General features: G+C 33.6%; 1 protein-coding gene across 5 annotated transcripts in view; it reads left to right on the top strand.

The window, feature by feature from the left end:
• Window positions 1–22,622, top strand: part of PIK3C2G (phosphatidylinositol-4-phosphate 3-kinase catalytic subunit type 2 gamma) — a 539,869-nt gene that overhangs the window by 238,091 nt on the left and 279,156 nt on the right. For all 5 annotated transcript variants that reach the window (XM_086713962.1, XM_086713961.1, XM_086713960.1 and 2 more), the window contains exons 6-7: window positions 10,820–10,922; window positions 16,412–16,482. In XM_086713962.1, the coding sequence (XP_086570088.1) occupies window positions 10,820–10,922; window positions 16,412–16,482 (174 nt within the window). The remainder of the gene's footprint in view (window positions 1–10,819; window positions 10,923–16,411; window positions 16,483–22,622) is intronic.

Below are 22,622 nucleotides of genomic sequence, written 5' to 3'. Positions count from 1 at the left end.
TGAAATTGCCTTATATATTATTTTTGTCATACATATTCTTTTTTAAAAGACATTTTTAATGTTTATTTATTTTTGAGAGAGAGAGACAGAGTGTAAGCAGGGGAGTGGCAGAGACACAGAATCCGAAGCAGGCTCCATATATAGTTATATATATTCTTAAATCTAAATTTAAAAGGCTGTATCCACGTCTTTATTCATTAGTAGCATTGATTAATTTGATCTGGTTATCTACTAGGGAATCCCTTTTCTCTCTTCTGACCTTTCCCAGTTGAGAAAATCTTAAATAACCTTCGATTAGAGTGAGAAAATCCTCTTCAAAAATTGTATCTAATTAGAATTTTAAAATAATCTTCTTGAAAAAGAAAACCTTCTACTACTAAAAAAAATTAGCTAATTTCATGACAATCTGTATTAATTTATTCTTTAAATATCTGGTTATAAATTGGAATTGCTTTATTCAAAGTAATCAGACTACTAATTACCAGTAGGGAAAAGGCTAAGTTTTATAAAGTTAAGCTATACAAAGTTTAAACTTTATATATAATGATTATACTCACTAGCAGTAAAAACAGAATACTGTATACATTCCTGGGGGTGGGCGGAATGAGTCCCTTTCTTAATAAAATTAAGGATTCCTTTAGCGACTTAAACAAATTGATTATTTTCAGCACATTCAGAACAGCCTAAGATTGCCAATATTATAATTGACTCTTTTTAGACTTAATTTTGTAAATAAATAACTTACGGTGTTTTTTTTTTCTTTTACATAATTTTGCTCTTCCACTTAGAAATCATAAAACCATGTCAGAGCGTTGGAAAGAATGTGTCAAAACTCTGAGAACTTTCACGTAACATAATAAAAGTGTGTTCTGTTAATAGATCATTCATTAAGAGCATCTTGAGCTACTTCAGTTTAGTTTTTAGATCTCTGTCAAAGTATTTTTCCTAATTTTTAAAAATTAATTTTGCTTTCTATCTTTAGCAAACAGCTAACTAAAGTAACAATAATAATCATGTACCATATAAACTTGCATCTGGTTTTAACCAACAATTCTACGTAACACAAATGTCCTAATATGTGAATACTCTCTATATAACTTCATTTGAAAGCAATTCCCCCAAAGAAAAGTCTTGTGCTGAATACAGGTCATTTGCTACTAAAAGCTACATGTAAGAATTAAAGCATATTTCAGACTCAAGTTTTCTAAAAAGCTTTATGATGACTGGACATGCATCATCAGCCAACAGACTTGATAAAAAGAATCACTTGATTAAAATAAAAACCCGTTGCATTATTTTTCCAAGAAGACAAGGCAAATCAGATTGGGTATATAATTTAATATCATTATACCTAAAATTATAATAATCAATAAGCAGCTATCAAGTTATTTTTGTTACTCAAAAGCACTTACTTCTAAAAGCTAAGAATTAAAAATCTCCTTCTCCTCACCAATTTTGAATTAATTGAAGGTTAAGTAATCTAATGATCTGTTTTTCTTAAGGAATAAGATAGAGAGTATGTGAATTGCATAGTATTTCAAATTAGCCAATATCACCTTAATGAGGCTTAAATGTGCTATTTTAATTTGAGTTCTTGAATGGTTTATATTCATAAAGTCTGCAGAATGTTTCTCCTCTGGAGGTTTGTGGGGAAAATAATGAAACTTTGAAATGGGATAAGATCTGTATTTTTGATCTCTTGAGTTGGTGACTATATTACAAATTCTGCACACCATACCTCAAAAATAATTCCCATGAGTTTAGTATATATATTTTTGTAAAGGACACAAAGCTCCACATTCACTGATGTGTTTCTTCCTTATTTACTCTCTATCTTCTTCATTTATTTAACTTTTTTTTTAATGTTTACGTATTTTTGAAAGAGAGAGACAGAGCGTGAGTTAGGGAGGGCAGAGAGACAGAGAGACAGAGAGTCTGAAGCAGGCTCCAGGCTCTGAGCTGTCAGCACAGAGCCTGACATGAGGCTCAAACTCAGGTACGGTGACATCATGACCTGAGAAGAAGTAGGATGCTTAACCAAGGGAACCACCCAGGTGCCTCTAACTTCATTTATTTAAACTTTTGTATTACTGATCTTTTGTGAATGCACAGCTTAAGAGAGGGCATTGTAAACTTGAAAGTTGTTATAAAACACTTCCTCTAGATTAAAAAAATTGAATTAAAAACTATGTGTATTATATATGTAAAGAAACACAATGATATTGAAGTGAAGAAGCATAAGGGAGAGTTGCTTTTTACAAGCTAGAGGGAATTCTTAAGGAAAAATGGCGCACCTGAAAAAAAAAGTTTAGATCTCTTAGGTGAGGTTCTCTCTTGAGTAGTAGCTGTTGATAAAATTTATGCCCCATAGAGGGTCTCTATTCAAAACTATGACCCTCCTCTATTAAATACCCCATGGCTGTAAGCCCTAGTTTTAGAATTTAACCTATGCTGCCTCTCTAAACCATGACATTTAACTTTTCCTGTTCATGGTTCCCCTGAAAGCAAAATAACAATAAAATTGAGGATCACTGGTTGAGGAAAACAATGTACCACTGATGTTTATTTATGCTGAGTAGCAAGTAACAATTTAAGCATAAAATCCAGGGTGTTTTCATTGGTTACAAAACATACTAGAATTAAGGATTATGACAGAAGTAACATGATCAACATTTTTAAGTGGCAAATATGGAAGGAATATGTGTGTACTTGTGTGTGCACAGAACACGCATAAATATTTGAAAAATATTCTCTGGAGTGCTATGGTATTATTAATATTTTAATATTTTGTTATATTCACCTTATATTTCTTAGTAAACATAAGTATTAAAAAGCAGCTTAATTGTTGAATTTCCTTAAAGAAATATATTTAATAGCTCTAGCAATACTGGATTTCAACATTTATAAAATCAAATGAACATAATTTTGTTCTATATATGACCATAATATTTCACAATACATCTCTGTGACTATTCCTACACATAAGAATAAAGAATATTTAAACCTAACTAGGTTATCCTATAAAATAAGGACTTGTATGTACTTATTCCAATAAAACAATAATGTTTGTAAATGTGAGTTTACAAGGAGTGCTTAAGCTGATGGGAATCAGTATTCATAGGTTGAACATTATTTAGGATTAGGATGTCTTTTTTGCCCATAAGACACATTTGAGGTTATTTGCATATCATTTTTTGGTGTTAAGGTCATTAATCTCTCCTTAAACAAACATTCTGCTATAGAAATACTTTAAAATAACATGAGCTACTTATGAATAGGAAATAGAAGTAATTATGTGCAAGGATTCAGATTTTGGTGTTCATTTTAAATGACAGGTATACTCATAACAGTTCTGAAGATAGTGACTAACACATAGATGGAATCCAATACTTGTTGAGAGAACAAATAAGTGGATGTGCAGAATTCTGACTTACTAGTATATATGAAGAAAAACTAAACTTTTTATTGTATCATAAAGACTCAGTTCTTTAACTGAGTTTAGTAAAGAACTCAGTTCTTTAACAAAGTTTTTTACATGAATGTTCAATGAAACTACTAAGCACCCAATTTAAAATTTACCAGATTGAGAAAAAACATCATTGGTATAATCTGAAGTAGGTAATTCCAATGTTCACCTTAGAGGTATAGTAATACCTAAATATGGGATTTCTCTTAGTGCTCAAGTCCTGTTCTCCAATATTACCCATCGTAGCGGCAATATTTTTTGTTCTCTTTCTCTTGGGATGGTAGGCTTTCTTCCTATATTTCCTGATACCTAGAGTCATCAAACACAAATCAGTTTTTCCTTATTCAACTTACTCATTAAATCCTGTATACCAACCTTTCTATTCTTGAATGCTTTGTTTTTCTTTTTCTCTCTTCTCTTTTATTTCCTCTAAATCAGCTCTGTCCAATGGACATGTAACGTGGGCCACATAATTAAGTTTTCTACTAGCCACTTGAAAAACACATAAAAAGAAACTTGTAGAAATAAATTTTAATACATATTTTATTTATTTAACTCAAATATTTAACCAAAATTATTTCAACATGTAATCACAATTTTAAAAATACTGAGATGTTTTACATTCCTTTTTTTTGTGCTAAGTCTTCAAAATTCAAAGTGTATTTTATGCTTAGAGCACATCTGAATTCAGACTAGTGACATATTAAGTGTTCAATAGCCACATGTGTCTAGTGGTTACAAACAAATTGATTGAAATGGTGGTCTTGCCAAGAAGAGTGATGGCAAAGTGATGAACAGTAGTTTATAGCTCTTAGAAAGTGATATGGTTAATGGAGACTCTGTAAGATCAGAGACCTAATCTTAAGTGACAATTCTAGGACAATAATAGTTTTGTTATTGTTAACATACCTAAAAAGGACTGTTAGTATTTTAAACATGATACCTGAAAAAATGAGGTACTGAATACAATCTCTTCTGCAATATAACATGTTACTGTAACATAAATTAGCTTATTCATAGAAGTTACCTTACTACATGTAAAACATTCTGGCATATTAATGTATTGTTGTGTTAAATAACAGTGGCTGAATGCAAAGCATTCAGGAAGTTGCTGAGGCAGTGACCACTGACCATTCACCAAACATGCATTTTTTCTCACCTTGGCCTCGGGCTGTCTTGAAAATGTTTATTGAAGAATTTTCCACAATTTTTGGGCATTTTTGCTCTTGCTTCTGTATTCAGAAGCATCAAACTTTCTCATATTCACTTCTAACCAAATAAAGCCAACTCTTTTATTTACTATGATACTTCTTTATATTTTTAAAATTAGTGTGTCTTTTAAAAACTGTCCTGATTTTTTTAAGATTTGTGTATGTAGGGGCGCCTGGTGGCTCAGTCAGTTAAGCATCCAACTTCAGTTCAGGTCATGATCTTGCAGTTTGTGTGTTCAAGCCCCGTGTGGGGCCATGTGCTGAAACTCAGAACCTGGAGCCTGCTTCAGATTTGTGTCTCCCTCTCTCTCTCCCCCTCCCCCCCACCTAGAATAAATAAACATCAAAAAAAATTTTTTTTTTTAAAGATTTGTGTTATGTATGTGCATGTGCGCTCTGGTTAGAGACCTTATTGATTCGACTGGTCTCTTCCAACCCTTTTTTCCCAAGAGACCTGTTATTTTTAGCCCACAATTTGCAAAACACCTCACTGCACCCTTATATGGATAGAAACACATGGAAAAAAAGAAACACGTGTATCACATTATACCAGGAATGCTTGAATCTATAAGTAAGTTTTATGTGTGTTATTTTTACATCAAATATTTATGTTCTAATCTCTGATCTTATTTTGTCAATATAAGTGTCCTTATTTGCAAAATGAGATGTCTGGACCAGAACTGTACTTCTTTTCCAGTTTTTGAGATCTTTTTCATGCAAAACCATACATGATATTCCCACAATTAGAATGATAATATAGATCTTCAGGCCTAAATTAGTATATTAAAATGCAAATCTACCTACCTGCCCACCAAAATTCTCATGAAAGGACAGGAAAAAATATTACTACAAAACCGGGTAAAACAAGAAGAGTGATAGCATGGGAAGGAGGAAACAGTTGCAAGGGGATTGTGGAGCTCCTAGATAAAATGTTGAAAGATACTTAAAATAGGAGGGACTTGAGACATTCATTTGATAGCTTTATAAAAAACATGACGATTTCCTAAGGAATGATGAATTTTCAAAATTAGCTCAATGAGAGAAGTATAAAAGTAAAAATAATGCGCAGTGGGGAGTGAAAGTTAGTTTTTAGTTAAACTGCAGCAAACCTTCAAGGACTAGAGATTTCTCAATTATAGAAACCGTTCCAGGACAGAGAAAAAGGTACATGCAGTTTACAAGTCTGACCTAATTATGATGCCTAAAACAAGTAAAGATAACAAAATGTTAAAATTATAGGCCTCTCTAAGTTTTGACATATACAAAAAAAACCTTTAAAACTTGCAAATGAAATCTACTACGGGGACAAGTCTACATAAAAATGTAAAGATAATTTTAAATTAGGAAAATCTATCAATGTAATTAATACATTAACATATTCAAGAAAAAATGATCTTCTCACTGTGATGCACCTAACAGATACAGAAAACCCGTCTGATAAATTTGAAACTTATTTATAATTTTTTTTAAATTCTTAATACAATAGAACAGGAAAAGTATAAACCATGAATACAGAGCGAATACATCCAATGATTAATCATTTGAGGCATTTCCGATAAAAGCAAGAAAAAGAGAAGGATGTCTACCATCATTGCTACTATTCAACAGTGTGCCTCATATCCTATACATCACAGTAAGATAAGAAAACAAAAGGAAGAAAACATATTGGAAAGCAATAGATAAAACAATGATTATTTTTAAAGAAAATAATTTTCTGTTAGAAAATCCAAAATAATCAACTGAAAACCATTAGGTATTAGAACAGGATTCCACCAGATAAATCAACATATAAAGCCAACTAATAAATACTGTGAAAAAAAAACCTCTGACTTATAATAGAACAGAATCTATAAAATATCTTGCAAAAAGCATATGTGTAAGAACGACTGGAAAGAAAACTAACACTTTACTCAAGGGCATAAAAGAGAATTAGAGTGTATGTAGAAATATACTTATCCTTAAGGAGTAGATTCAATATTATAAAAATACCAATTCTTTTTATATAATTCCATAAATTAAATATAAGTCTGCACTATATTAGCATTTTATCCTTAACATTGGCACACTAATTCTAAAATTGTTCTGGAAGAGAAACCGTGCAAAAATAGATAATATAATTTTTTTAAATGGTGACTTTCAATTTCACACTTCAAAATACGCTTCAATTAAATAACTGAAGCAATCTGTTATTGGCACAGGAATAGATATATAGATTAATGGAATACTTATAGTCCAGAAATCAGATATCTGTGAAAATTGGTCATGTGATGAATACAACAGGTCACAGATGAAAAGACATCCATCCTCTTTAGAGGTGTTCAATAAAATTGCCAGTATATTGGAAAAATGTCTAAAATTGGAACTATGCATCACTCTTTACTCAACAAATGCATTTCAGATGGATTCTATATAAGGACATAAGTATAAAAAACAAAAAAGAGTGTTGCTCTGAAAAAAATACGCTTAATTTTTTTTTAATGTTTATTTATTTGTTTTGATAGAAAGAGAAAGCATGTGTGGGGGGGGGGGCAGAGAGAGAGGGAGAGAGAGAATCCCAAGCAGACTCTGGGCTGTCAGTGCAGAGTCCAAGGATGGGTGCAATTCCACAAACTGTGAGATTATGAACTGAGCCAAAATCAAGAAATTTGGACACTTGATGGGGCGCCTGGGTGGCGCAGTCGGTTAAGCGTCCGACTTCAGCCAGGTCACGATGTCGCGGTCCGTGAGTTCGAGCCCCGCGTCGGGCTCTGGGCTGATGGCTCAGAGCCTGGAGCCTGTTTCCGATTCTGTGTCTCCCTCTCTCTCTGCCCCTCCCCCATTCATGCTCTGTCTCTCTCTGTCCCAAAAATAAATAAACGTTGAAAAAAAAATTAAAAAAAAAAAAAAAAGAAATTTGGACACTTGATGGACTGAGCCACCCAGGCACACCTAAGTTGAATTCTTTATAATAACTGATAAAAAGGAATTATTAAAAACTATTACTGCTGAATTAAATGTGGAAGAAACAACTTTAAATGATTAGAGCAATAATTATAAAAATCTAAACCAATTCTTTATTCAGGTTGTTCCTCAAGTTCAAGTACATGCTTTTTATAAAGAATGTGGAACTAGAAGTTAAAGATAATTACTTGTAGGTTTGGTTTATGCCAGAAAGAAGACATAAAATTGTAATCAATAGACCCTTCATCCTATATCAAAGTCTTCCTTTACTCTGATATCAAACTTAGGCAACTGAGAGTCCATTTAGATATTTTTAGTTAAAAATAGAATGTTTTCAGACATCTGTCTTTTTTATAATTCACATCTCTAACTTTGTTTTACTTACACTTTTCTTGATTTCATCAGTTAAGTGATAAAAGAATCTAGACCTACAATTCATACAGTCCCCATTTGGACAATTGGAGGGCAATTGGAGAGCAATGTGGGAGAACAAAACTGATGTCATATTTAGGTCCTAAGGCTTATTTGAGAATGTGATGTACACAGTGATTAAATTGAGGTTACAATGGAAAAAGAAGATACATGTTATTTAAATATTAGGTAACCATTGGAAGATTAAAAATATATTTATGTCTCCAACCCTCTAAAGATAAAGAAGAGACTCAAAGAAGATTCAGTAACCTCAACAAATGAAAGAAAACAATAAAAATTCATAGTTAATATAAAACGCAATAACAGCAGAAGGCATTGCTATGGGTGAAATAGTTTAAATTTTCTGATTAAAAAAGTCTTAGAAAGTAAGTTAAAAAATATTTACCTATAGGCTAGAGACACAGGTAAAATAAAATGATTTCATTTTTAACAGAAAAATATATGTATTTAGCCACTTATTTCAGCTTACAAAAAAGTGCCATAAACTCTGAGTAAACTATTCTTCTGGAAAAAGGGAAAGAGGAGAATTTTTCTTATCTGTTTTGTTTCCCACAGCTTAGTACAATTCAGAAGTTTCCCATAACGTAACATAAAAAAGAGAGAGAGATGAATTATAGGGGTAAAAAAGAGACTTACAAACTCTGGTAATTACCCAAAATCTGGTAACTACTCAGATCCTGCCACACACACACAGACACACACACATGCACAAACACACAAAGAGTGAAGGCAAGATAAGGGAAGAACTAGATCCTACTTTTAGAAAGGGGTAGAATTGGTAAATTTAGTAAATGAAAATATAGGCTTTCCAGTTAAATTTCAGTTTCAAAAAATCCCAAATTTTGAAATTATATAACAAACAGTACATGAGACATACCTATACTAAAAAATATATTCACTATTACTGAAATTCTTATTTACTGGCCATCTTCTATTTTATTTGGAAGCCCTAGTAAGGGGTATACATACAAATGGGCAAAGAAAAAAAAAAAGTTAGTTCAAGAAAGCAGCAACCATATCTGAGACTAAGTCTCTAGACTGGGGTCCAGCCTTCAACACACGAGGAATTCTGATAGCAAGGTGGTCCACTACTCTTAAAATGTTTCCCAGAATAGGAATAGGAAAACAGGACTCTGCATGGAAAGAGGAGTTGGGGGTGGGAGGTGAAAGGAGAGGAACTTGAGTCCATGTGATAGAATACGGAGAATGCCCTTGCTGCAGAACTTGGTCAGTGAGGAAGGCAGGAACTCAGGGAATACACATGCCATGCCTTATGTGTAGACTAGCAGCAGAAATAACTCAAGGAACAATACAGAGAGTACTGGGACAGAAATCTAACAGGGGCTGTGGGAATGAGGTGTAGAACAAATGTTATGGATACCAACATTCACCATTTTAGTGAGTGGATAGGTGTTGGGTCTTCTTAAAAAAGATATCAGTTGTTGAAATAAGAGCATTTATAGAAAATTTACTAGCTATCAACTGAGTAATGCTTTATTTCTCTGTCACTGTTGGGAATAACCGATCCCAAATGTTTAGTGAATTTTCCAGATAAATGGGTATGTCAACTTAAGGGCCTCAAATGTTTTTTTTTTTTTTTTTTAATTTTTTTTTTCAACGTTTTTTATTTATTTTTGGGACAGAGAGAGACAGAGCATGAACGGGGGAGGGGCAGAGTGAGAGGGAGACACAGAATCGGAAACAGGCTCCAGGCTCCGAGCCATCAGCCCAGAGCCGGATGCGGGGCTCGAACTCACGGACCGCGAGATCGTGACCTGGCTGAAGTCGGACGCTTAACCGACTGCGCCACCCAGGCGCCCCAAGGGCCTCAAATGTTTTAATTTTTTTTAATGTTTATTTATTTTTGAGAGACAGAGAAAGACAGAGTGTGGGTGGTGGAGGGGCAGAGAGAGAGGGAGACACAGAATCTGGGTTCCAGGCTCTGTCTGAGCTGTCAGCACAGAGCCTGACGAGGGGCTCAAAATCACGATCATCACCTGAGCTGAAGTTGGATACTTAACTGACTGAGCCACCAGGCACCCCTCAAATGTTTTAATACAAGGGTTTTTTCTACTGAAATCCGTCATACATTTAACCAAGATCCTTAATAAAGTACATTAACATAATTCATCCTTTTTAATGGCTCTTACAGGGAGAGAGCGGAAAGGAAGGAAGAAGAAAATTATGCCTTTAGAAATTTCTAAAATATGTGGGGATATTCTGTCTATTTAATTTGCTTGTCAACCCTTTCATTTGGACATTAATAATATCAACTCTAAAATACATATACTGAGTTTCAGATAGTTTAATTGGCTTGCCTAAGGTCATGGAGCTAGTAAATCTGTCTCTAAAGCCCATGACATCTCCACCTCACTGCTCCACTTCCTTGATACAGTGGTCCCTGCATACACTTTGTGGCATCAGTTAGACCTCCCAGAAGCATGTTGTCCTCAGCTTTGAGAGGACTGGATAAAAAAAAAACAAAACTAACTTTGGATATGTAAAATATTCTCTATTATAATTTATCTCCATTGCAAAGATATCTAATCATTTTCTAACTTGATGCACTTGAAGAATAATTGTAATATCTTATCATTTAAAATGAATATAATGAGGATATATTTTTAAATAAGTATATAGGACTAGGATATATATAAAATTGTACCAGACTAAGTTCCATAAAAATGAAAAGAAACAAAGTCAGAGAGGAAAATAATACACTTGGGAGTATTCTGGAGGAAATGACTGTATTCATTTTTTTCTTCTTCAGTGATTACTCTTTGGGGAGCCACAAAATATTTCAGAAAGATAAATCTGTTATTCAACTTACTCTTCATAAAAATGGGAAAGTTCCAGGAAAATTATCTCGAAAGGTAAGATTTTTTTAGCGTTGATTTGAATTTTCAAGCTGATCATTTTAAGGACAATATTCCTATCTTTATGGATGGTTGCCAGTTTGGAATTACATAGCTTAATGAATACATGTTCATTTGAGTATGTTTACTGAAACATAATAAAATATTTATCTAAATGCCTGTTAACAATTCGAACTGGTATAATAGTAAATCAATTGGTCTCTTGGAAAAATAATTTATGAGAAACTTATTAAGGTTATTATATTCATACTATCCAGGAAGCCAGTAAGAAGTGAACAGAGTAAAAAATGTGAGGGGGAAGCCATTGAAGGAAGAAAAATAACTTGTTATATTTGAAGATTGTTTGTCGGTATCAACACAATTTAAATCAAGACAGATTAATATTCATAATATATATAATAAAACTACCTAGAAAGGGATTACTGTGCTTTAATGACACACTTCCATGCTGTTGGATATGAATTTTATTCCCTATGTGATGTCTTGAGTTATTTCAAACCCAAATTGCACAGTATGCAATGAACTTTGATATTTTGGCAGCTTTATCTGTAGAATCTTCCAATTACCTGCTTTAAGCAAAAATCCCATCACCCTGTCATTTACATCAGATAACAGATTTCCAGTGCATGACTTTTTTTTTCCTAGTCTGAGGTGTTTCATCATAAAAAGTGTCAGGTGGTGCATTAGGTTGCAGTATATCTATGTGGAATATAACATAATGAGGCCAAAAGAGAGTTGTTTAGAAAAATCTTTTGGAACTGGTACTCAACTCAGCCAGTGTTGACAGCTCCAGGGTTATGCATCTGAAATCTCCACAGAGAAACATTATAAAGTACAACTAATACTCTCAATATTAATAAACATAAGAGTCTTCAAATTGTCCTCAATGTTTTGAAAAAGCTAAAATCATCATGTTTCATTTCAACATGGGGGAAGAAGCGAAAATATATGATTAGAATTTCTACTCTCCTTGAGAACTTTCATGTTGCTAAAAAAATAACTTATTTCATTGGTAGCAATTCACAAATCACTAACATTTCAATTTCATGTAAATTAAGGTTTATATTTAAATCCATTTAACACCACTACTCGAATACAATGTATGCTGACATATATTTTAAGTCTGGGACTTTATTTAATCTTCACAATAATTCTATGTGGCAAATACTATTAAAAATAAAGAAACTGAATCACAAGGAGCTCCATGGCCATGCCCAGATCATATTCATGGAACTGGTAAGCAGAGGAGCTTGGATTTGAGCCCAGTCAGTCTCCATAGCCCATACTTTATGCTATCAACCTACATGACAAGTATACTTGGGATGTGTGTATATATATATATATATATATAGTTTTGTTTTCCATGGCTATATTCACTTACCTCAAAGTCTGGGACATGATAGGTGTTCCATGATGATTAACCATATTAAGTATATATTAGATGCCAAGTACTGTTATCAGTGCTTTATATGTATTTATTCACAATAAATCAAGAGCAAAAAAAAGTGATAATTACTATTATTTTCCTTTTTTTAAATAAAAGTACTGAAAATTCAGAAGAGTAAGGCTGTTCTCAGCCTAAAGTCTCATAGCAACTAAAGAAGGAGATGAAATTTGAGCACAGCTAGTCTAGTCATAGAGCTCACTATATCATAATTCCAGCCAATGTAATATCTATGGGCTGTTGTCATCATCATATCCAGGGACAAGAATATAGTCATTTCTGGGTGTGAAGTGTATAATTATCACTAGAAATTCCTGATTTTCAATGTCTCATTTGGATCATAGCAGGATTTAAGTTACATGGCTGCTTTTTTTATGCTTCAACTCACAAACTTTACTTCCTATAGTGAATATCACCATCTCTTGGCCAATTCAACAATTTACAGATAAAAAGTATAAATGCTTTTTCTCAACCACAACTTCTCCTACACTAACACTGTTATTTAAAAATAGATGGGGTGCCTGGGTGGCTCAGTTGGTTGAGCACCCAACTCGATTTCGGCTCAGGTCATGATTTCATGGTCCATGAGATGAAGCCCTGCATGGGGCTCTAAGCTGGCAGGACAGAGGCTGTTTGGGATTCTCTCTGTCTCTCTCTGTCTCTCTCTCTGTCTGTGTGTGTGTGTGTGTGTGTGTGTGTGTGTGTGTGTGTGTGTGTATTTCTGCCCCTCCTTCTCTCTCTCAAAATAAATAAACATTTAAAAATAGATAATATGCTTGATGACACAGAAGTTTATAATATATTCTCCATTTACTCACATATTAACTATATCACTGTGGTGTAGTAGGTTAGAGTACTGAACAAAATCAACAACATCCCAGACTTCAAAGGGCTTAGTGCACAGGGGATTCAACTGGCTCTGACTCTCAGTTAAAGAGCAGTGGTAGCCTCCACACAAACTATTAAAAAGGCATCCCATGTCTCTATTTGCCCCAAATACTGGTTCCTGAAGGATTTTTTAGCATCATATTTCAAAGAGAAGATATTACATCCTTATTAAAATCTATAAGGGTTTACTTTAAGATACTATGCAAGTACATTATATATAATCTAAAAACAATTCATTAATTCAACAAATATTTTTTAAAAATTTAGTGTTTATTTTTGAGAGAGAGAGAGAGACAGAGTGTGAGCAGGGAAGAGGCAGAAAGGGAGGGAGATACAGAATCTGAAGCAGGCTCCAGGCTCCAAGCTGTCAGCACAGAGCCTACTTGGGGCTTGAATTTATAAACTCTGAGATCATGGCCTGAGCTGAAGTCAGATGCTTAACCAACTGAGCCACCCGGGTGCCCCAATTCAACATATATTTATTGAATATTTTTTACATGCAATATTCAGTACTTGTCTTTGAGGGTCTTACATAGTGAATGAACAAGTTAGCAAACCTACTTAAAATTCAGAATTATGTCTTAGGAAACATATACATGCAGACAGATACTCATTTATTCACCAACTACCATATAGGCACTCTTTCTAAATACTGGAGATACAAAGACAAACAAGACATTTCAGTACTTATTTTAGAATGCAGAGTTTTCATTCTGGTAAAGAAGACATACAATAAACAAATATACATTTAAAAGTCTGATAGAGATATGTGCTTCAAAAGAAAGAGACAACTATGCTTCTAAAGCCTGGAGTAAGAACACCTGACACAGATGAATCAGGGGTGGTAATCATTTCTATGTATAAATCCTAGAACATATAAACCTAGTTCTCCCCATAAATATAAATAAAGAGTGTTAAATTTGCTAACTTGGCATCTTGTTTAAAAACAGAGATTGTGGATCCATACTATCAAATTCAAATGTCTTCTCTTGGATAAATTATTATATTCACCCTACTTTCCTTGTTAAAAAATGTGAATAATAATATTTACCTAATATGATTATTATTGTAACTTAATTGAGAAATGTAAATGAAAGCTTAAAGCAGTGCCTGTGCCTAACTGGGACTACGTAAGTATCAGTTATTAATGTCATAAAATTAGGGATGGCATTTTAGCTTTTTACCATTACAAACTCTATATAGTAAGGAGATACTGAATGTTCTTCTCTCTTGATCCTACTGTTTAAAGTGGTTTCAAAATTCTCTACAGTTTTCATAATTTTAGCTGTATAAAAACATTTATAAACAATTATATTTTCTTTCCAGTAAAACAACATACAATGGCTTATTTCTTCTATATAATGCTAGGAACATTATGATAATTATCATTTCATTAAGTTTATTGACACCATTGCCTTTCAGTAGATACTTTTAGAGTTCTCTAATTGTACAAGGCACATTGTACTATTCAATTCATCTCAGATGCCTTTCCTATTTTAAAATTGCTTGTGTTATACAGAAATATGGTAATTTAATTCTTGTTCCATGAGATTATTCATAAAATAGTTTGACAGTCCATATAAATCTTTCTAAATTTCAAAATTTTACAATCTCCATCTTGACTAGATGAGTATAATTGAGTCTTTAAAAAAAATGTTCTCTTTATGTCTCTCAAATTTGATAAGTATTTTCAACATTGTTGACATTAATCATAAAATCAAATTTCATTTTAGCTCAAGGAAACTCACAGAACACAGAGAGCAGATTTTTGTATGAAAAAGGAAAAAAAAGAAACCTTAACTTTTTCCTTAAGATGAAGGTATGCCTTCAGCTTTGGAGAAAAGTAAAGTATATGATATATTCCATGGACAACTGCTCAAGACTGTTCTCTAGACTTTTGAGCTCCCTTAAATAAGAACAAAACAAAACAAAACTTTCCTTGTAAGTGACAATATGACAAAGGCCAATTTCTCCCCCAAAGGCATCTCTGGAAGCCAAGTAAAGTGGTTTTAAAATGAATATGATTATGCTATACAGAAAGATGCAAATAAGTCATTATTTATATGCTTGCTTGGGTTGTTTTAACTTCTGAAAGAAGTTTCTTTTCTTCTTCTGAAAGTTTTTGGGTTTTTTTTTGTTTTGTTTTGTTTTTTTTTTTAGCGTGCATTCAAGGTATTGTATTACAGTTATGACCTTATTCTCTCCATGTAACAACTTCTTTCTTCCTCACAAAAGAGCCCAATAATACACTTTTGACCTTAGGCCATATAAAGGTTTTCCTTCTGATGTTTTCTGTCAGGAGCTCTAATAGGCAGTTTTAAAAATAGATTGTGTATTAACATCCAAGATTGCATGCACTCCAGGCATTAAGCTTTCAAACTTAACAGCTGTGTATAGTGAAAATGGTGCAATTATGGGGAAGTTATATTGCATTCTCCTTTACAGACTTGCACAGGATTTTCATGAATGCCTGTTGCAGAAGAGCTAATCAAGGAGTTACGGTGTGAAAATGTGTGTGTGTGTGTGTGTGTGTGTGTGCACGCACGCGTGTGTGTTTATGCATATGGACCACAGGACTGATAGTTTATGATAAGTAGTTTCTGCTAATCTTGGGAGAAAACACATGCCTCCTGAAAACTCCTGGAATTTACAGTTGTCACTCATTAGCACACTTCAATGTTCACGAAATAGAAAGTTCTGTTACACTCACATTTGGGAGGCAAGGTGTGGTGAAGTTGAAAAATGGGAGCTCATTCTAGGCCTGCCAACTGATCTGGCAAGCTGTCAGGCCACACACTGCCATGGCATCCATAGCCTAAATGTAAAGAAAATGTGCATGTATGTGAGAGAACCAGTCTGCAAAACTGCCCTCTGCTAGGAGAACTTAATGTTTGACCTTGGTGATGCCAGGATGCTTTTCTTCTGTCCTTGAAGTTTATCCTCTCCCAAAGCTCAGCTTTCTGATTCATTTTTGAAAAGAATGCTTATAGAGTTAAGAAGAGTCTTACAAAGTCTTTAAAACAAAGTATTAAAATGATGAATGAGGGTTATCAAAAGAGGTGAATAAAATGACAGCAGGAAGCCACAGACCTATTTTTATCTGGTACTCATTCCTATTCACTCTATAAATATTAATATATCCTGCTGTCTACAGCATGAAGATGACCACAGTCAGTTTTATCTGAACCAACTTCTAGAATTTATGCATATTTGGAAAATATCCAGGTAAGACATTTTATTTTGTTCCAAGACTACTTTCTGACTAAGTTCTCAAGTGCCAAATCACAATATTTTTCAGTTGACTGTAAAAACTGTCCTTTCGTTAGTACCGTGGAAGCTATTGTACTTTTAATAGATATCTCCCTTTGGCAAATTCTGTTAATAATTATCTATTCTTCACAGCTATTCAGATACATCTGAAGAGCTGCTAACACCTTCCAGAACAATCTAACATTCATTTTAAAATATCTCTGCTACCGGTTATTATGTTTTCAAGAATTTTTTTCCTCATTCATTTTGTGAATTTGCGTGTGCATGTGTCACTAAGCTCTTTGTATAACCGAATTTCCACACTTTGAAAGTCACCACATCCTGCTTTAAATTTTTCTTGAATTCCCTGAAAATAACTGGTATATCATAAACAGAGGAGCATGAATTCAAACTGGAAAACTCAAATGACAGTAAATGAACATATCCTAACTGATTCTCATATCTAAATGTATGTGTGTATTATTTGAAAGAATAGACCCATCAGGAAGCTAGCCTGGGAGAAGATATCAGTGCTACAGTATGGGTTTATCTGAAATTAAAGTTGTTCTGAGCTGAATGAGCAAAAAATCGGGTATGGGAGGTATATATCATAATCTCCAAAGCAAAGCCTGATATAAAAAATATGAGTTAAAATCGTTTTTAGTGACTATCATAATAGCTATCCATCACTTAGTGGAGTTATTGTACATTTTACATGCATTATCTCATCTAATTCTCCCTACAGCCCTGTGATAAGACACAAAATTTACTTCAGAATCAAAGAAACCCAAGTTCTGGAAGGTTAAATAACTTCCATAAGGCTATTCAGTTCATTAGTGGTAGGACAGAAATCAGGGCTGTGTGAAATTTGCAAAGACTCTATTCTTTTATTAAAACTATTCTGTCTTTCCCTGTATGCCTCTCTTTATTTCCCCCAAAATATTCATCCTCACACAACAAAATCACAGAATGGGTAGGACTACAGAGGACTTTGAATATATCCTAATCTAAACTTTTATTTTATAGCTAATTACATGGATCAGGTATAGGTTCCCATCAAAATGGCATATTAACAACAGCTGTAGTTTCCTCATTCCAAAATAAATTTATCCAAAAAAAAAAAAAAAACTTAGAGGAAAGCATCAAATCTGACAAATTCTTTAAAAAGTGGGAAATCCTTGGGAGACAAAGGACTGTTCTGAACTGGTTTGATGGAGGACTGTCACTTGTATGTAGGTAGATGCTGTCTGGGGCACAGAGAGACAAGGGGAGGCTGTGAGAAGAAGGGGAGAGCAAGACAGTTTTCCTTCTCTTTCTGTCTTACCCTGCCATTGCCAGCCCCCTCACAGAAGTCTGGTGACCTTGACCATTGTGCAATACAAGTGTCCACGGAGTCAAATTTGGGTAACACAACAGCTCTGCCACCACAGAGACTGGAGGAACCCTGGCAGGCACAGACTAATCTCAAAATCTAATTCCTCCACCCCTTCCCTTTAACCCCAGGGCATTGCTGCTTCTCCTCTGGTAAGGAAACTAAAACACAGAAAAGTTTAAAAGTTTGTCAACCATCATACAGATAATTAATGCCATAGCCAGGACTAAAACCAAATGTCTAACACTCAGCACTTATTCCACTTAACTATTAATATTGTATACAACATTAAATTATATAAATATATTTTTTATTTTATATATAGTATTTATAGTATTGATATATATTATATATTTTTCACATATATAATAGCATTATATATGTGTGTATATATACATTTTATATATAATAACATTATATGTGTGTGTGTATATGTATATGTACACGTGTTATCCATTCATCCATTGATGGACATTTAGGTTGTTTCTATGTCTTGGCTATTGTGAATAATGCTGCAATGAACTTGGGAGTGCGGCTATTTCTTCAGGATAGTGATTTAATTTCCTTTGAATACTAGAAGTGGGGAATGCTGGATGATAATGTTAGTTCTATTTTTTATTTTTTGAGGAAACTTCATACTGTTTTCCATAGTGGCTGAACCAATTTACATTCCCAACAGTACACCAGGGTTCCCTTTTCTGAATAGCCTTGACCAGAGTCTTTGTGATAATAGCCATTCTAAGGGGTGTGAGGGGATATTAATTGTGATTTTGATTTGCATTTCCCCATTTCTTTTCCGCCTTTGAGCTAAAGTCAAGTGTAGCATTTTCCTGATGATTAGTGATATTGTTTATGTACTTGTTATTCATGTGCTTGTTGGCCATTTGTATATATTTTTAAGGCAAATGTCTACTCAAGTCCTCTGCCCATTTTTTAAATCGGATTGATTTTTCACTATTGAGTTGTATGAGCTCCTTACACATTTTGGATATTAACCCCTTATCAGATATATGGATTGCAAATATTTCCTCCCATAAACTAGGTTGCCTTTTCATTATATGCATTCTTTCCTTTGCTGTTTTAGGTTTAAGATAGAGTGCAATTTCATTCTTTTGCATGAGAATATTCAGTTATCCCAAACTATTCATTGAAGAGACTATCCTTTCCCCACTTATTATTCTTGGCTCCTTGTCAAATATTCCTTGACCATATATGTGTAGGTTTGTTTCTGGGCTCTCAAGACTATTCAATTCATCTATGTGTCTGTTTTTATATCAGTGTCATAATACTTCTGATTCCCAAATCTTTGTGATATAATTTGAAGTCAGGAAGTGTAATGCCTCCAGATTTGTTCTTTCTCAGGATTGCTTTGGCTCTGCCGGATATTTTGTGGTTATATATTAATTTTAGGATTATTTTTCTTATTTCTGTGAAGAATAGCACTGGAACTTTGATAAAATTATATTGAATAGGGATGTCTGGCTAGCTCAGTTGGTAGAGCATGCTGCTCTTGATCTCAGGGTAGTGAGTTCAAGCTTCATGTTGGGTATAGAGCTTACTTAAAAAAAATAAATTGAATCTATAGATGGCTGTGGGTAGTATGAACATTTTAACAATAGTAACTTTTCTGATATAAAAACTTGGATGCCATTCTATTTATGTGTTTTGATTTCTTTCATCAATGTCTCATAGCTTTCAGTGTATAGCTCTTTCACTTCCTTGGTTAAATTTTATTCCTGAGTTTTTTTTTGGTTTTGTTTTTGTTTTGATGCTATTGTAAGTAAAACTTTTTTATTTTTCAAAACTTTCATTGTTAGTGTATAGAAAGTCAACTGATGTGTATGTATTTATCTTGCATCCTGAAACTTTATAGAATTCATTCATTAGTTCTAACAGTATTTTGGTGGAATCTTCAGAATTTTCTATATACAAGACTGTACCATCATCAAACAGACACAGTTTTACTTCTCCCTTTGAGATTGAATGCCTGTTATTTCATTTTCTTGCCTGATTACTGTAAGACTTCTAGTACTATGTTGAATAGGTGGAGTGAGAGTGGGAACACTTATCTTGTTCCTGCTCTTAGAGGAGGTATTTTCTAAAATTTTTTTAATGTTTATTTTATTTTTGAGAGACAGAGAGAGACAGAGCATGAGTGGAGGAGGGGCAGAGAGACAGAGGGAGACAGAATCTGAAGCAGTCTCCAGGCTCAGAGCCCGACACAGGGCTCAAACTCACAAACTGTGAGATCATGACCTGAGCCAAAATTGGATGCTTAACCAACTGAGCTACCCAGCCACCCCTGAAAGGAAGTACTTTCAACCTCTCACCATGGAGTATGATGACAGCTGTGGGTTGTCATATGTACACTTTATTATGTTGAGATGTGTTCCTTTTATACCCAATTTGTTGAAAGTTTTCATAATGAGAGGATGTTACATTTTTTCAAATGCTTTTTCTGCTTCTATTGAGATGATCAATGATTTATTTATGTGCTTTATTAAATTTATTGATTTGTGTAGTTGAATCATCCTTGCATCCCAGGGACAAATTTTACTTGGTCATGGGGTATATAATACTTTTAATATGCTGTTGAATTTGGTTTGCAAGTATTTTGTTGAGAATTTTTGCATCTATAATCTTCAGGGATATTGGCTCATAGTTTTCTTTTTCTGTATTGTCCTTATCTGGCTTTGGCATCAGGGTAATTCTAACTTCATATAATGAGTTTGGGAGTGTCCCTACCTCTTCATGTTCTTGGAAGAGTTTGACAAGAACTGGCATTAATTTTTATTTAAATATTTGGTAGGATTTACCCATGAAGCTATCTGCTCCTGAATTTTTCTTTGTTGGGTGGTTTTTAATTACTGATTTAATCTTCTTATTATTGGTCTATTTGGATTTTCTATTTCTTCCTGATTCAGTCTTGGTAGGTCGTATTTTTTAGGAATTTGTTCACTTCTTCCAGGTTGTCCAATTTTTTTAGCATATAACTGTTCATAATAGTCTCTTTTGATCCTTCTTTGTTTCTTGTAACAGCTTTTAAATTAAAGTCTACTTTGTGTAATATAAGTACAGCTACCTCTACTATCTTTTGGTCTCTATTATACATGAAGTACCTTTTTCCATCCCTTCACTATGAATATATGTATGCTCTACAAGCTGAAGGGAATCTCTTGCAGGCAGTATATTTGTCTTTTTTCATCCATTCAGCTACTAGCTGTCCTTTGACTGAAAAACTTTACATTTAAAATAATAATTGATAGTTAATGACTCACTATTGCCATCTTGTTAATTGTTTTGTTTTGTAGCCTTTCTTTCTGTCTGTCTGTCTTCTTCTTTTTTTCTTTCTTCTTTCTTTCTTTTTCTGTTCCTTTCTCTCTTCCCGAATTGATGATTGGCCATAGTAGTATACTTTAATTTCTTCTCTTTACCTTTGCATATCTGTGATAGGTTTTTGTTTTGTGGTTACTCTGAGGTTTACTTGAAATATCTTATAACAGTCTTTTAAGCCGATAGCAATTTAACCTTATTTGCATAAAAACTCTACGTTTTACTCTGTCCTAACATTTTATGCTTTTGATGTCAGAATTTATACCTATTTGTATTATATATCCATTGACAATATGAAACTTTAGCTATTTTTAATATTTTTCCTTAATCTCTATACTAAAGTAATTGACACATCATTATTACTATATTAGACTATATACTTATCTTTCCAGTAAAGTGTGTTGTATATTTTCATGTTTTCCTGTTACTAATTAGCATCTTTTCATTTCAGCTTGAGGAACTAGCATTTTTTCTAAGGCATGCCTTGTGCTGAAGAACTCCTTTCCTTTGTTTGTGACAGTCTTTATTTCACCTTCATTTCTGAAGGACAATTGTGTTGGGTAAAGTATTCTTAGTTGGCAGGGGTCTTTCTTGTTTTGTTTTGTTTTGTTTTTTCTTTCAGCAACTTACACTTATCATCCTACTCTCCTAGTTTGTTGGATTTCTGCTGAGAAATCCACTGATAGCTTTATGGTGATTCTTTTATGAGGAAAAATTATTCTCTCTTGCTGCTTTTGAAATTTTCTCTTTGTATTTGATTTTAGACCATTTTATTTTGTTATGTGCCTTGGAGTAGATCATTCTGGATTGAAATTATAGGGTAACTTATTACTTCATAATGTCCAAATATCTCCCCAGGTTTGGGAAGTTCAAAAGCCATTATTTAACTAAGCTTTCAGCTCCTTTCTCTTATCTTCTTCTTTCAGGACTCCAATGACATGCACATGTTTCTCTTTTTAAAATTCCTTTTTTACTTTTTTTAATTTTGTTTTTGTTCTTCTGCTTAGGTAATTTCAAATAATCTGTCTTTGAGCTTACTGATTTTTTTCTTCTGCTTGGTCCCTTCTTCTGCTGAAGCTCTATATTGAATTCTTCAGTTTGGCCATTGTATTTCTTATCTCCAAAACTCTTGTTCTTTTTTTTACGTTTTCTATACCTTTATTGGACTTCTCATTGTGTTCTTACATTGTTTTGATGAGTTCATTAAATTGTCTTTCTGTGTTCTCTTATATTTCTCTGAGCATCTTTAGAATAATTATTTTGAATTTTTTGTCAGGCAATTCATGTGGCTCCATGTCTTTGGGGTCAGTTGCTTTAAGTTGACTGTGTTCCTTTGGTGGTGTCATATTTCCCTGACTCTTTATGATCCCTGGAGCCTTGCCTAGATGTCTGGGCCTGGGAAGAAGCAGTC

The sequence above is a fragment of the Puma concolor genome, chromosome B4 (genome assembly GCF_028749965.1).
Source record: "Puma concolor isolate L17-30 chromosome B4, mPumCon1.1.hap2, whole genome shotgun sequence".
In the NCBI taxonomy this organism is placed as follows: domain Eukaryota; kingdom Metazoa; phylum Chordata; class Mammalia; order Carnivora; family Felidae; genus Puma; species Puma concolor.
Note: the sequence above shows the minus strand (reverse complement) of the source record. Positions and strands in the feature narration are given on the sequence as shown.